Here is a 14238-nt window from a genome sequence, read left to right on the forward strand (position 1 = left end):
ACCCCCGTCCCCCACACACCCCTGTCCCCCAAAACCCCCGTCCCCCACAAACCCCCGTCCCCCAAAACCCCCATCCCCCACAAACCCCCGTCCCCCAAAACCCCCGTCCCCCAAAACCCCCGTCCCCCAAAACCCCCGTCCCCCAAAACCCCCGTCCCCCACACACCCCCGTCCCCACAAACCCCCGTCCCCCCACAAACCCCCGTCCCCCAAAACCCCCGTCCCCCACACCCCCCCGCCCCCCCCAAACCCCCGTCCCCCCACAAACCCCCGTCCCCCAAAACCCCCGTCCCCCACAAACCCCCGTCCCCCACAAACCCCCGTCCCCCACAAACCCCCGTCCCCCAAAACCCCCGTCCCCACAAACCCCCGTCCCCCACACACCCCCGTCCCCCACACACCCCCCCCCCCCAAACCCCCGTCCCCCACAAACCCCCGTCCCCCAAAACCCCCGTCCCCCAAAACCCCCGTCCCCCAAACCCCCGTCCCCCAAAACCCCCGTCCCCCAAAACCCCCGTCCCCCAAAACCCCCGTCCCCCACAAACCCTCGGCCCCACAAACCCCCGTCCCCCACAAACCCCCGTCCCCCACAAACCCCCGTCCCCCAAAACCCCCGTCCCCCACAAACCCCATCCCCGAACACATGCCCGGCCCCAGTCTCCATGAGCTGAAGACGGAGCTGCTTCCCGGAGCCAAGATGGTCTGAACCCGGAGCCTGGAGCGGCCGCCCGCCTGCCGCCCGCCGCTGGGCCCTCTGCCTGTTCCCCACTCCCTCAGCAGGTTTGGGAGCGGCTGTGGGGACAGACATGTCCCTGCCCCTGGAAGCGAATAATTTGGGGTGAGCCCGCCCAGCGGGAGGACGCCCCTGCCCCTGCCCTGGACAGCGTGGCCCCAGGGGGCGCAGGGCCTGGCTGTGCCCCTGCACCCCAGCATCGCCGAGGAGAGGGGCGAGCTGCTGGTCCCGGAAACACTAGCTCTGGCCCGTCCCATCGGCCGGTCACGCGGCACAATCCCGTGTCAGACCGTGTCCGCCCTCACGGCTGAAGGAGCCCCGGAGGCCTCGCACGCAGCAGGTGCTCAGCGAGAGGCTGCGGAGAAACCTGTCGGTGCGTTAATGGGTCCCGGGCCGTTGAGGCCGCGGCCGGGACGTCAGCCGGAGATTTGGGTCCAGGTGTCGCCGGGCTGGCCCCCCAGGCCGAGCGGGGGGGAGGGGGAGAGGGGCGGGGGGGCGGGAGGGGGGCCCACTCGGGCCCCGGCTCCTGGCGGCTGCTGGCACCCTCCGAGCTCGGCCTGTGGACCCGTCACCGGCTCCGTCTCCACGTGACCTCTCCCCGCTCGAGGTCTGCACCCACACTTCCTCTCTCACAGGGTCCCCGTCGTGGGGGTGAGGGATCCCTCCATGCCTCGTTCGCACCAGCTCAGTTTTCGATGCAGTCCCATCGCGAGGTCCTGGGTCGGGCTTCAGCGTGTGGAAGTGGGGGTCCCGGCAGCTCAGGCAGCGGGAGGGGCCATGCCTCCCACAGGCCCGTCTGCTCGGCCTTGGGGGACAGGTCACCGGCTCAGGGACGGGGTCACCGGCTCAGGGGCGGGGCCACCGGCTTATGGGCGGGGTCACGGGCTCAGGAGCGGGGTCACGGGCTCAGGGGCGGGGTCACGGGCTCAGGGACGGGGTCACCGGCTCAGGGACGGGGGTCACCGGCTCAGGGGCGGGGTCACCGGCTCAGGGGCGGAGTCACCGGCTCAGGGGCAGGGTCACCGGCTCAGGGACGGAGTCACCGGCTCAGGGACGGAGTCACCGGCTCAGGGGTGGGGTCACCGGCTCAGGGGCGGGGTCACCGGCTCAGGGGTGGGGTCACCGGCTCAGGGGTGGGGTCACCGGCTCAGGGTTGGGGTCACCGGCTCAGGGATGGGGTCACCGGCTCAGGGGTGGGGTCACCGGCTCAGGGACGGAGTCACCGGCTCAGGGGCGGGGTCACCGGCTCAGGGACGGGGTCACCGGCTCAGGGGCGGGGTCACCGGCTCAGGGACAGGGTCACCGGCTCAGGGGTGGGGTCACCGGCTCAGGGACGGGGTCACCGGCTCAGGGGCGGGGTCACCGGCTCAGGGGCGGGGTCACCGGCTCAGGGGTGGGGCTCTGGCCACATCAGGCGGTGGTTGGTGCTGGCAGATGCGGGCTGAGAGGTGCCGGGGGCGGGTTTGGGGGTCAGGGGCTCAGCCTGCTCTTCCTGTCTGGCCCTGAGGCCACCTGCATCCGGTCCTGCCCTCCGCCGGCCCAACACCCACTAACCCCAGGAAACGGTCAGGTCTGCAGACGGCCCGCCACGGTCCCACCACGGCTCTGCCGGGTCCGGAGGGGGCCTGCCACGCCTCCCAGGAAGGACGCGGCTCTGAGAGGCTCCGTGGCCGGCCTGGCGTCCAGCGCAGAGCCCCGAGTGGCCCACGCCCCGGCCCGCCGTGGCCTCTTGGGATCTCGGACCTGGAACGGACCAGGTCGGGGGACACGAGGCTGCGGCCCTGGACCTGCCGGCCCGGAGACCGGCCGTCCTGGTCAGAAGGAACCCGGCACCAGTCGCCGTGTCCGGCGGACGGGGCTCCGGCCACACCCGCTCGGCCTTCCTTCGGGCACAGCCCTCTCCGGGCCTCAGGGTCCCGACGCTGAGCGGGGACGTCTGGTCAGGAAAGGATTCTCTGCTGGTTTTTACCCACAAACCCCACGGGACCCCAGGACCCGGGAGGAAGCCAGACCGAGACCCGCCAGGCCAGCCCCCCCACCGCTGCGCACCCCGGATTGGAGGGACAGCCGGCCGGGAACCCGGGGGGTCGGGGCCGAGCCTGGGAAATGGAAAATCCGTGCACAGCCTCGTCACCCGAAACGGAGCCCCACAGCCTCCTGGCCGGAGCCTTCCTGGCGCCAGGACAGCGCTGCACGCCGGGCGGAGGATGTGGCGTTCCGACGGAAAGCCCGCGGAGAAAAGCGCGTTTTTCAGGAATCCGCGTCTGAAACCGAGAGCCGAGCCACGTTCGCAGAACCGAGCCTGCTCCCAGCGGGGCTGCGGTCGCACCCTCAGCCCCGTCTCGGACGCACCCACCGGGTGCTGAAGCGGCACCGGCTCAGCGCCGCGCAGCGGACGGTCTCGGTGCCGCGGGAGCGGCGTGGCCGGGTCCTGGGTACGGAACCTCAGCAAACCGCCCGTCGGCTCATCGACGTCTCTGCCTGTGCTCGGACCGGCAGCTCGCGCCCGCTGTTCGGGGGCCCGCGGGAGGGTGACCCGGATCGGGGGCCGAGGGAAACCGTGACCCTGACTGACCCGGCACCCAGCCGCGTGCCGGGCGCCAGGATCGGGGACGTGACCTGCCGCAGGGGCTGGCATCTTCGTGCCTCAGTTTCCTGATCCATGAAATGGGGTGACAGGGGGCCTCGCCCCAGGAGTGGCGTCTCGGAGAGGAAACACAGTGACTGGCATGAACTTCCTGGGCACCAGCCACCACCTCGCCAAGGAGGGTGTTAGTAAAACAACCGTGGAGGAAGCCAGGCGCCCGGCGCCCCCTCCTCCAGCCAGCGGCTGGGATCGGGGAAGGCAGGGAAGACCGGCCGGTCCAGCCCCGGGCCCCCCGGAGCCTGGCCGCGGCCTCCCCTCGGGCCCAGGCTCCCCTCGGGCTGCGGGCCGGGCCGGGCGGCCGGCGCGGGTCAGCGGCGGGCGGTGTCAGAGTGATGAATGGCGCCGGGCCGCCGTTAATTCACCGCCTAATGACTGCGGCGGCCGCGCCGGTAACCGGGTGATGTATGGGGGAGCGCCCGCCTCCTGGCAGAGGTGAAAATCATTTCGACAAGTCAAATATTGTCACAGGGACCAATGGCTCTCCCTGTTAATAAAAATTAATGAAGTTTTCCCCTCCCATTCCCTCTCCTGGCCACTGGCCTGCTAAACGGAGCCGCGGCGGCCGGCCGGCCAGGGCCGGCGAGCCACGCTCTTTATTTGCTGCTTAAAACCATAAACGGCTTTCACGGCAGAGCCGGCCGGGGCCAGGGGCGTGGCGGCCGAAGCCGCGGGGGGGGGCTGCAGGGGTGAGGCTGTCCGGACATCTGGCCCGAGGATTGGGCGCGGCGCCCGGTTTTCTCTCCTCGCTCCTGTCGGCGGCCTTATGGTCCGGGCGACACGCAGGGGCAGCAGGGCAGGCGGGCAGGTGCCTGGGTGGCAGCCGGAGGGTCTTCCCGCCCCCAAGAGCAGACACTGGAGGCACCGGCGCCCGGAGCCCCGTCCGGCTGCAGAGGGCTCAGGTGCGGCTCCCAGCCCGCTGTGGTTGGGGCCGGGGCCGGGCCGGGCCTGTAGGACTGAGACGGCGAGACGGCGTGGCCCAGCCTTGGGCGCGGGAGCCGCGGGGGGCCCGCCCGGCGGGTCTGGGAGGTGCTCAGCGCACTGTGGGCTCAGACAGCTTCTCCACACAGAGGGGGACCGCCCAGCGTCCAGGCGGGCGGGGGAGGGGGCTGTGAGCGGCCTCAGGGGATGGGGCCACTCCGCCCGGAGCAGAGGGAGCACGGACACTGTGCCCACGGTGGATGCGGACGGGTGGGCGGGTAACGCCGACGCTGCAGGACGGGCGCGGGGATGTCCCGGCGGCCTGCAGAGTCAGACCCACAGCGACAGCAACAGCGCCGGTGCTGCAGGGGCGGGGATCGGGCAGGGCGGGCGGGGCGGGGCGTGCTGCGGGGGCGGGCGGGTGCTCGGTGGAGACAGCTGTCCCGCTCACAAGATGGAACGTTCCGGAGACGGCGGTGGTGGCGGCTGCTGAAGGCCCCAGAGCTGCACACACAGGGGTGAAGGCGTGCCCTCTGCATCGTCTTGCACCGCCATCGTCTTTATAGTTTTTATCATTTTTATTTCAGAGACGAAGAGAGCAGGAGAGAGAACCACGGGCCGGCTGCCTCCTGCACGCCCCCCACTGGGGACGGAGCCCGCAACCCGGGCCTGCGCCCCGGCCGGGAATGGAACCCTGACCTCCTGGCTCCTAGGTCGACGCTCAGCCCCGGAGCCACACCAGCTGGGCACCTCCAGTGTTTTAGAAAATGGCGGGTTGGTGCCTGGAGCGGCCTCCTCTGACGGGGGGGGGGACACTGTCCCGCTGGTGCGTCTGCAGAGCAGGCCGTGGCCGGGCCCGAGGACCCCCTGCTGGGCCACAGCGCGCAGCCTGCAGCACTGGGCGGGGAGAGGGGTGGGGGGGGGCGGGGAGAGGGGAGGGGGGCCGTGATGGAGAAGGATAACTGAGATTTGCGCGATCGGCCGGCCGCCCCGGGCCCGGGGAAGTGGTGCATTAACGGGAATAAAGGGGGGGGAGCCAATCCCATCTTTGAGACAAAGAGGCTTTTCACGGGAACAAGCCGATCAGAGCGGCGGCCAGCCGCCCGGGGCGATGGAAGCCGGGGAACGGGGCTGGAATGGAACGGTCCCCGAGCGCCCAGCTCGCCGATAAATAACCGGCTGAGAGTGCCGCGCCGGCTGAGGGGCAGGTGGCCTGGGCGCCGGTCACAGCCCGGCCCTGGTCAGCCCCCTGGACGCCCGGCCGGGAGGGCCGGAGGGCAGGACGCCCGGGGGTCTCGCCCGCAGCCTCGGCGCTGGGCCCGCTGCGCGGGAGCTGGGGAGGCAGGGCCTGGAGGCGGGGCCTGTGCAGCCTGCCCCAGGCCCCTGTCTGCCGGGAGGCGGGCCCTGTGCAGCCTGCCCCAGGCCCCTGTCTGCCGGGAGGCGGGCCCTGTGCAGCCTGCCCCAGGCCCCTGTCTGCAGGGAGGCGGGGCCTGTGCAGCCTGCCCCAGGCCCCTGTCTGCCGGGAGGCGGGCCCTGTGCAGCCTGCCCCAGGCCCCTGTCTGCAGGGAGGCGGGGCCTGTGCAGCCTGCCCCAGGCCCCTGTCTGCCAGGAGGCGGCTCTGACCGTGAGTGGCTGCGCGTGGCCGTGGCCGAGCAGCAGGGACTCCCCCCCGGTGCCCGGTGCCCGGTGCCCGGCTCCCAGCAGAGGCTCACCGCGAGCCGCCGTCCGTGTGCCTCAGTTTGTGCACCGCAGGAACGGGCAGACGGCGACGGCTCCAGGCTGCTGTGAGCAGACTGAGCACGAGGGGCAGACGGGCTCCGGGGGGGGCTGTGAGCCGTGGGGGCCGGCCCTCCAGCCTGGCTCTCTGGGTCAGTACAGGCGCTGTGCTAAGGGCCGTTCCCCGGGGGCACAAACATGGGTTCCCAAGGTCCCCGTCACCCGGGGCCGCTTCCCGCCCCGGCCCGTCTCCTCCCGAAGGACACGCCGTGTTGAATTAAGCTCCACCCCAGCGACCTCCCCTGACCTCTACGCCGACCCTGTCTCCAACTGGGGTTGTGTTCACGGGGTCTAGGGTTCGGACAAAGCCTGTGTGTGTGTGGGGGGGATACAGCTCAGCCCACTCGGTCATCCTGGGGGCAGGAGGCCAGCGGGGCACCCAGCCCAGGGCCCCAAGGACCCGCACTGCCCGCCGTGGGCCCTGCGCCGGCCGCGGGCGGTTCTGGCCTCACTTCCTCATGCCCGAGGCGCCTGCCGGCTCCACGCCGGGACGGCCGGCCCATGCGGGAGGCAGTGCCATCTTGTCGGGGGGGGGGGGGGCGCTCCTCTGTGGGGGAGGCCGCACACCTGGCCCTGGCGGGAGAGGTTGGGCCAGGCCGCCCGCGAGACAGAGGCCAGCTCTGCGGCCCCCCCCCGCCCCCGGGGACATTCAGCGCCGAGGGCTGGGCAGCGGGCTCCGCTCAACCGCTGCGGGCCAGGTCCCGGCCGGGCTGGGGGTGTCACTGACGGTCAGCGTCTGCGGGTGCCTGCGCTCCGGCTGTTCGTCTGCCGGTAGTACGCCCCGCTCGGCTGCGGCTCTGGAGCCCCAGGCCCGTCGGGGAGAAGGGCAGGGAGCCGGCCCGGCGGTCCCGGCACCGCAGGCGCCGCTTTGGGGCGGGCCGGAGCCGGCCCTCTGCTTGGCTCACGGGCAGTCTCCGCTCCCGGGGGGCCCGGGCAGGGTGACACCTCGTTCTCCTGACGCCAGGCCGCCTGCCCCGCCTGCGGGGGCGCCGGGGCGGCCGGGGGAGACGGGCCTCCGGGGCAGCACTCACGTTGTGCCCGCGCTCCGTCTGCGAGCGGCAGGGCCATCGCGCTTCTCTCCATCCGCCTAGCAGGTGGGCGTTCGGGAGGAGGATTCAGAGGCTGGGAAGGCCCGGCCGCGGGGCTGGGGGCTGAGCGTCGACCTGGGAACCAGGAGCTCAGGGTTCGAGTCCCAGTCAGGGCACAGGCCTGGGTTGTGGGCTCCATTCCCCATGTGGGGCGTGCAGGAGGCAGCCGATCCGTGATTCTCATTGTTTCTCTCTCCTTCTCCCTCTCCCTTCCTCTCTCAAATCAATAAACAAATATTTTTAAAAAATGAAATAACACCCTCCCAAAAAGAGCCGGAGATATACCTGCATGCGGAGACACAGTACGGGGGGACACACAGTACAGGGGGGCATAGTATGGGGGGACACAGTACGGGGGGACACACAGTACAGGGGGGGCATAGTATGGGGGGACACAGTACAGGGGGGCATAGTATGGGGGGACACAGTACGGGGGGGACAGAGTATGGGGGGACACAGTACGGGGGGGCATAGTATGGGGGGACACAGTACGGGGGGACACACAGTACAGGGGGGCATAGTATGGGGGGACACAGTACGGGAGGACAGAGTATTGGGGGGACACAGTACGGGGGGGACAGAGTATGGGGGGGACACAGTACGGGGGAGGACAGAGTATGGGGGGACACAGTATAGAGCGGGACACAGCACGGGGGGACACAGTACAGGGGTACACAGTACAGGGGGACACAGTATGGGGGAGGACAGAGAATGGGGAGACACAGTATGGGGGGACACAGTATGGGGGGGACACAGTATGGGGGGACACAGTGCGGGGGACACAGTATGGGGGGACACAGTACGGGGGGACACAGTGCGGGGGGACACAGTATGGGGGGACACAGTGCGGGGGGCCACAGTACGCACAGCCTGGCCGGTCCTCATTGTCTGGAGCACAGCGCCCCGCCCCCCAGGAGTGAGGACATGCGTGGGGGGGAGTGAGCTCCGTGGTGCCAGGAAGGAGGTGGCCCCTCATCCCCCCTCACCACCGGCCTCCGCGGGGCGGAGGGGGCTGCACACTGAGCCAGGGGCCTCGGGCGGGGCCGCTGCGGGCACCCCGGGGGGCACACCGAGGGGCACACCGGGTGGCACACCGAGGGGCACACCGGGGGGCACACCGAGGGGCACACTGAGGGGCACCCCGGGGGGCACCCCGGGGGGCACACCGAGGGGCACCCCGGGGGGCACACCGAGGGGCACCCCGGGGGGCACCCCAGGGGGCACACTGGGGGGCACACCGAGGGGCACACCGAGGGGCACACCGGGGGGCACACCGAGGGGCACACCGGGGGGCACACCGAGGGGCACACCGAGGGGCACACCGGGGGGCACACCGAGGGGCACACCGGGGGGCACACCGGGGGGCACACTGGCGGACAGCCAGCGCAGAGCCTCCGCAGGCGCGGTGCCGGCCCCCGATGCCTCTCCCCGAGAGCGTTTCACAGAAGAGCACCCGGGTGGGGCCGCTCAGACCTGCGCGCCCAGCACGGGGGACCCGTCTCTGTGCTTGTACCTGAGTCCCGGCGCCATGGAGACCTCGGCCTCGCCGCCGTTGGGCAGGGGGCAGGGGGCAGGGGGCAGGGGGCAGGCGGCGAGGGCCGGGTGACAGCCGGTCACGGTCACCGGTGGGCAGAGGGCGGGCTGGCGGAGCACGGGGCCAGAGGTCAGCATCGGGGGGGGCGGGGGGGGTCCTCGTTGCTCCGCTGCCCCCCCCCACGTTTAAACCTCGTGGCGGTGACGCTCACCCACACGGAGGTCGGCGCTGTGCGTGCACGCTCGGTGGCTCCAGCGCATTCGCAGGGAGAGCGACCGCCTGTCCTTCCCGCCGCCCGTCCCCGAGGCCACCGTGTCCCTCTCCCTCAGCGCGGCCAGCGGGCCTCTGGCTGAGCCTGCGCCTGGGGACGGGCCGCTGCTCAGCGCTCCCCTGCTGTGGGCCCGGTGTGCCCCCCGGTGTGCCCGCCCCCAGTGTGCCCCCCAGTGTGCCCCCCAGTGTGCCCTCCAGTGTGCCCCCGGTGTGCCCCCCAGTGTGCCCCCCGGTGTGCCCGCCAGTGTGCCCCCGGTGTGCCTCCCAGTGTGCCCCCCGGTGTGCCCCATGGTGTGCCTGCCCCCAGTGTGCCCTCCGGTGTGCCCCCCAGTGTGCCCGCCCCCAGTGTGCCCCCCGGTGTGCCCGCCCCCAGTGTGCCCCCCAGTGTGCCCCCCGTGTGCCCGCCTCCGTGGATTGTGGTAATGAGTGCGCTGTGAATTCACCTGTCGTAGCAGCTCTGGGGGTGATGCCTGCGTGAGCCCCCTCCCCGCTGTGTGCCCCCCTCCCCGCCGGCGCTCACTGTCACCCCAGCCGTGGCATCGCCTCCCGGGCTGGGTGTGCCGGGAGGAGGAGGAGGAGGAGCCCAGAGAGGAGGCCTCCCGCCCGCCACGCCCTGGGCCTCGGCCGGCAGGCCCGTGCGGTGCCATCGCAGCCTCTGTCCTCAGCACCAGGAGCCGGCCAGGACCCGGCCTGCCGCCCACCTGCTGCCCGGAGAGGCCGGGGGTGGGCACAGGCCCCAGGCCCGAACCCGAGTCCTCCTCAGGCTGCAGACACCCTGGTGGCTCTGGGTTCACCAGCAGCCGGCTGGGCGCCCATGTGCCGCCGCCTCCCGCGTCCCCTCTCCCACACGGGCCACGGGGCGTGGGGGTGCTGGTTCCGGGGGCGTCTTAGCCCCTTTCATGGGGTGCGGGGGCTCGGTCAGGAGGGTAGAGGTGACCTATGCCGGACAGGGCGGGACACAGTTCGGGGAGGGGACACGGTACTGGGGGGACACAGTGTGGAAGGACATGGTAGGGGGGCGGGGACACAGTACAGGGGACACAGAATGAGGGGACACAGTACAGGGGGAACACGGCACTGGGGGACACGGTATGGGGGTGACATGTAACAGAGGGGGACACAGTACGGGGCCCCCAGTCCCGGGGTCTCTGAGCCTCCCGCCTGGGAGGGTGCGCCCGGCCTGACGCCTCTGTCTGTCTGTCCGTCTGTCTCCCGCAGGTGACGGTGACCTTGTAAATAGCATGTACGAGCCAGACCCGGACCTGCTGGCGGGCGAGAGCGCGGAGGACGAGACCGAGGACAGCATCCTGTCCCCCATCCCCATGGGGCCGGCGTCCCCCTTCCCCACCAGCGAGGACTTCACCCCCAAGGAGGGCTCGCCCTACGAGGCCCCCGTCTACATCCCCGACGACATCCCCATCCCCCCCGACTTCGAGCTGCGGGAGTCCTCCATCCCGGGCGCCGGCCTGGGCGTGTGGGCCAAGCGGCGGCTGGAGGCCGGGGAGCGCCTGGGGCCCGGCCGGGCCCGCGCCTCGCCGCCGGAGGCGGACTTCGGATGGGAGGTGAGTGAGCGGCCGCTGGGCGGGCGGGCGGGCGGACGAGCGGCGTTATCTCCCTCCATCTATTTATAAGCCGGCGCGGCGGGCGGCGGGCGGCCCGTCCCGTCCCGTCCCATTCCCAGGCTTATTTTATCCCGCTCGCATGACGCCACCCCCCAGGCATCAGGCTCGGAAATGTGTCCTCAGTGAGCTCATGTCTTCGGCCTGAGCTGCCGTCTGGGCCGAGGGGCACGGCTGTGAGCGGGGGGACACGGAGAGGAATGGGTGTCCCGGTCGGTCCCCACGGGGAGAGCCTTCTCAGGGGCCGGTGCCCGGCGGGCAGCTCCCAGGACACGCCCGTGGCCCCGCTGTCCCCACCCCCAGCCCAGCTCCCTGAGCGGAACCCCGCTTCCCACATCAGTGGGCGCAGTCTCGTCCTGCGGGAGGGGTCGGCGGCTGAGCCTACGGCGAGGTCTGCCTGGCTGAGCCGTGAGCGGTCGGGAGGGTGCGGGCCCGTTAGGTGAGGCTGGGGGCACCCAAAGGCGTCCCTCCCTCGGGGGTGCCCTGCTCCGGCCACCGAGGGCCCTGGGCCCCCCCTGGGGCTTCTGCTGGTCTCACGGTCGGCAGCCTTCAGAGCCGTGTAGGCGGGGACCCTGCCTGGGGGGACGCGGGGCACCCAGGCTCTTGGGCGGCCGGGCGTGAGGCCGGCGCCACCTGCCATCCCAGCGGCAGCCTCGGGCCTGTGCCGCTCAAGGCCCAGTCTCCTTCCGGACAGAACCCCGGGGCCGGGAGCCGGTGAGGGCCTGAGGGTGAGGGCCCAGGAGCGGGCGAGGCAGGACGGGAGGAGTAGGAACTGTGCGCCCTGGTCCCACTGCGCGCTCTTCGTGGCTGCTGCCCCGTCCCCTCTGGAGCCGGGAGAGCATCTCGGACGGGCCAGGGGGTGTGGTTTGTGGTTTGGGCTGCGAGTGCGCTTCGCAGGCTCTGCCTGTCCCCCCAGTCCCGCCTGCTGCGGGGAGGGGGCGGGTGCTGGGGGGACACGCTAGGGGGGCTGGACTGTCTGGTGAGCGGGGGGCCGTGGCCGCGGCAGCGAGAGCGCACCGCAGGCACAGGTAGCGCGTCGATGACCTTGAGGCGACCTTGACCTCTGGACTCTGCCACAGGCGTCTGTTTGCTCCTTGGCTTGCTGGGTGCTGGGCCTGGCCCGGCCGCTCTGCTCTCTGTCCGGCCTGTGACTTTGCGACGATGTTTATTTTCCGTGAACGTGAGGGGCGCTCTCACCCGGCGCCTCCGCCTGGGCAGCGGGCTTGTCCGTGGTGACGGCCAGCGGCCTCTCAGCCGGCGGACAGCAGGGGGCGCCCCGTGGCGCTCAGGGCGCGGGGAGCAGCACAGGCGCCTCTGGCTGTTCTGGAGCCGGACGCCGGCGGCCTGCTCCGCCCGCCGTGGGGCTTGGTGGCTGCAGCCGGCGCGTCGGCAGCTGTTTGTGTGCCTGTTGCATCTGAGAGCCTAGAAGCTGCCGTCTCCCGGGAACCGAGTGGGGGGGCTCAGGTGTCCCCAAAACGCAGGGCGAACCCCCTTCCCCCTGAAACCGACCATGAGGCGAGGCTGCCTTCGAGCTCCTGGCTGCTGGGTGGGCCTTGGGTAAGGTGACCAGACGTCCCGCTTTCGGCGGAACAGTCCCGATTTTTAACATTTTGTCCTGCATCCCGAGTTCAAAATTGGGACTGTCCCGCCGAAAGCGCAATGTCTGGTCACCTTAGCCTTGGGGACAGTGAGCCACCGTCTCCCCGTGAGCAGCCTCGTGGCCTCTCCCATGGGTCTCCCTCCCAGGCCGTGGCGTCCTGCTGGTTCTCGGGCCTCCAGAGGAGGATGGGCTGAGACTCCCAGGTGCCCCGGCAGCAGGGAGTGGCCCTGGCAGCCACGGGCGGGCATGGGGCGCCCCGATTGGAGAGGACGCCCAGGCTCCACAGCCTGGATCTTCCTGGGCCCCCACGCCCCAGCACAAACCCAGCGGCCTGACCACCGGGCGCCCTCCCCGGGCCCGCGGGGAGCCTGGCTGCGCAGACGGAGCGAGGGGAAGGTGACCGGACACGCCCTGCGGACTGTGGCTCAGTGGGCAGAGCTCTGGCCTGCGAACCGAAGGTCCCGGCTTCGCTTCCCGTCAGGGACACGTATCTCAGCGGCAGGCGCCTCCCCCATTGGGGACGTGTGTTTCTCTCACGTCACTATAGCTCCGTCTGTCCCTCCCTCTTCCGCTCTCTGAAAACCCGGAAATGCCCCCGGCTGAGGATTAAAGAGAGAGAGGGGAAAAAGCGCTAATTTGACAGCTGTTAGTGCGTAAGAGGCAGGTGAGCAGGTGAGGCGGGCGGCCCGGGCCTCGGGGCAGGTCCCAGGGCCAGCGCCCGTCCCGGTTCTGTCGGTGCCTGTTCAGCGTGCTGGTCCGGCTCTGTGGTCGGGTGGTCTGACTGACCGCCGTGTGCGTGCTGTTCGCTCACGGGGAGAAGAGGCGGGACGCCCGCGGAGATGGGTGCCGTGTGGGCGGGGCTCCCGGGGGCAGGGGGTGCCCTGTTGGCTGGGCCTGGGGGTCGGCACACAGAGGGGTCCCCCACAGACACAGTGGGGTGTGGCCAGGCCTGGGCGGAGCCCCGGTCCGATGGCTCGCTCTCCCCGGCGGGGTGGGCCTGGCGGGACGTCTCTCAGCTCAGAGGGTGGCATTGCCCCTTCCTCCTGTCTGTGTGACGGCCACGCGATCTGGCCACGGGGTGCGGCCACGCGGTGTGGCCACGCGGTGCGGCCACACGGTGCGGCCACGCACGGCCCCGGTCCCTCACACTCCGGCCCGAAGCACGTCTCCCCTGCGGGGCCCGGCGTGGGAGACCTACGACCTTCAGGGTCAAGCTTTCATGCAGGAGTTTTCCTTTGTCCTGGCAGGTGGGCCCCTCCTCCCGCACGTGTGGTGCCCTCCCCCCGTCTCCTGCGTGCTCTGCGGACAGCTGGAGGTGCCCGCCATTTTGTAAAGTCTATTTTATGGATGTCAGAGAGGAAGGGGAGGGAGAGAGAGACATCGTGATGAGAGAGGATCACGGATCGGCCGCCTCCTGCACGGCCCCCACTGGGGATGGAGCCCGCAGCGGGAATCCAGTGTGACGCCTGAGCCCCGCCTGCCCAGCCTGGGCGGTTCCTGTGTCTGCCCCGCACCCAGCCTGGCCAGGCCATCCGGGGGGCTGAGGGGCGTGGGGTGAGCGGAGATGGCCTGGGCTCCGCAGAGAGGTGGCCTGTCCCCGTGCCCGGCGCTGCCTGCCCCCCGCCCCCCGCCCCGATGGCGGCCTCCTGCGCACGGCCGCGCGGCCGAATCAATCACCGCCTGCGCTCACCGCCCCCGGCCCGCGCAGCGCGATTGGGATCGTCTGTTGAGTAAATGATGGCATTTATCATCGTGCTGGTTACTTTGCTAATTAAGAGACGGCCGTGAGTGACAGCCCGGAGGGAGGGCTGCGGCAGCCGCTCCTCTGCCACCTGCCGGGCGGGGCCTGCAGCTGTGACCGCCCCCTTCTCCCCCATGTCGCCCCCCCCCCGGGGCCTGTGGGCGGCGAAGGCCATGCCGCCCCGGAGCCCAGGGGTGAGTCCACACCGCCCCTGCCTGTGCCGGCGTGCCTCTCGGCAGGTGCCTGTCTCCCCGTGGCGGCCGGTGCCCAGAGCGTGGCCAGGCCTGGGGTGACGGCACCTCGGCACCCGCC

General features: G+C 71.3%; 1 protein-coding gene across 1 annotated transcript in view; it reads left to right on the plus strand.

Annotated features, from left to right (window-relative positions):
• PRDM16 (PR/SET domain 16) overlaps positions 1 to 14238 on the plus strand; it is a 226297-nt gene that overhangs the window by 62698 nt on the left and 149361 nt on the right. The window contains exons 2-3 of the mRNA XM_036460884.2: positions 10185 to 10528; positions 12855 to 12857. Coding sequence (XP_036316777.1) covers positions 10185 to 10528; positions 12855 to 12857 — 347 coding nt within the window. The remainder of the gene's footprint in view (positions 1 to 10184; positions 10529 to 12854; positions 12858 to 14238) is intronic.

This window comes from Pipistrellus kuhlii, unplaced genomic scaffold (assembly GCF_014108245.1).
Source record: "Pipistrellus kuhlii isolate mPipKuh1 unplaced genomic scaffold, mPipKuh1.p scaffold_m20_p_34, whole genome shotgun sequence".
In the NCBI taxonomy this organism is placed as follows: domain Eukaryota; kingdom Metazoa; phylum Chordata; class Mammalia; order Chiroptera; family Vespertilionidae; genus Pipistrellus; species Pipistrellus kuhlii.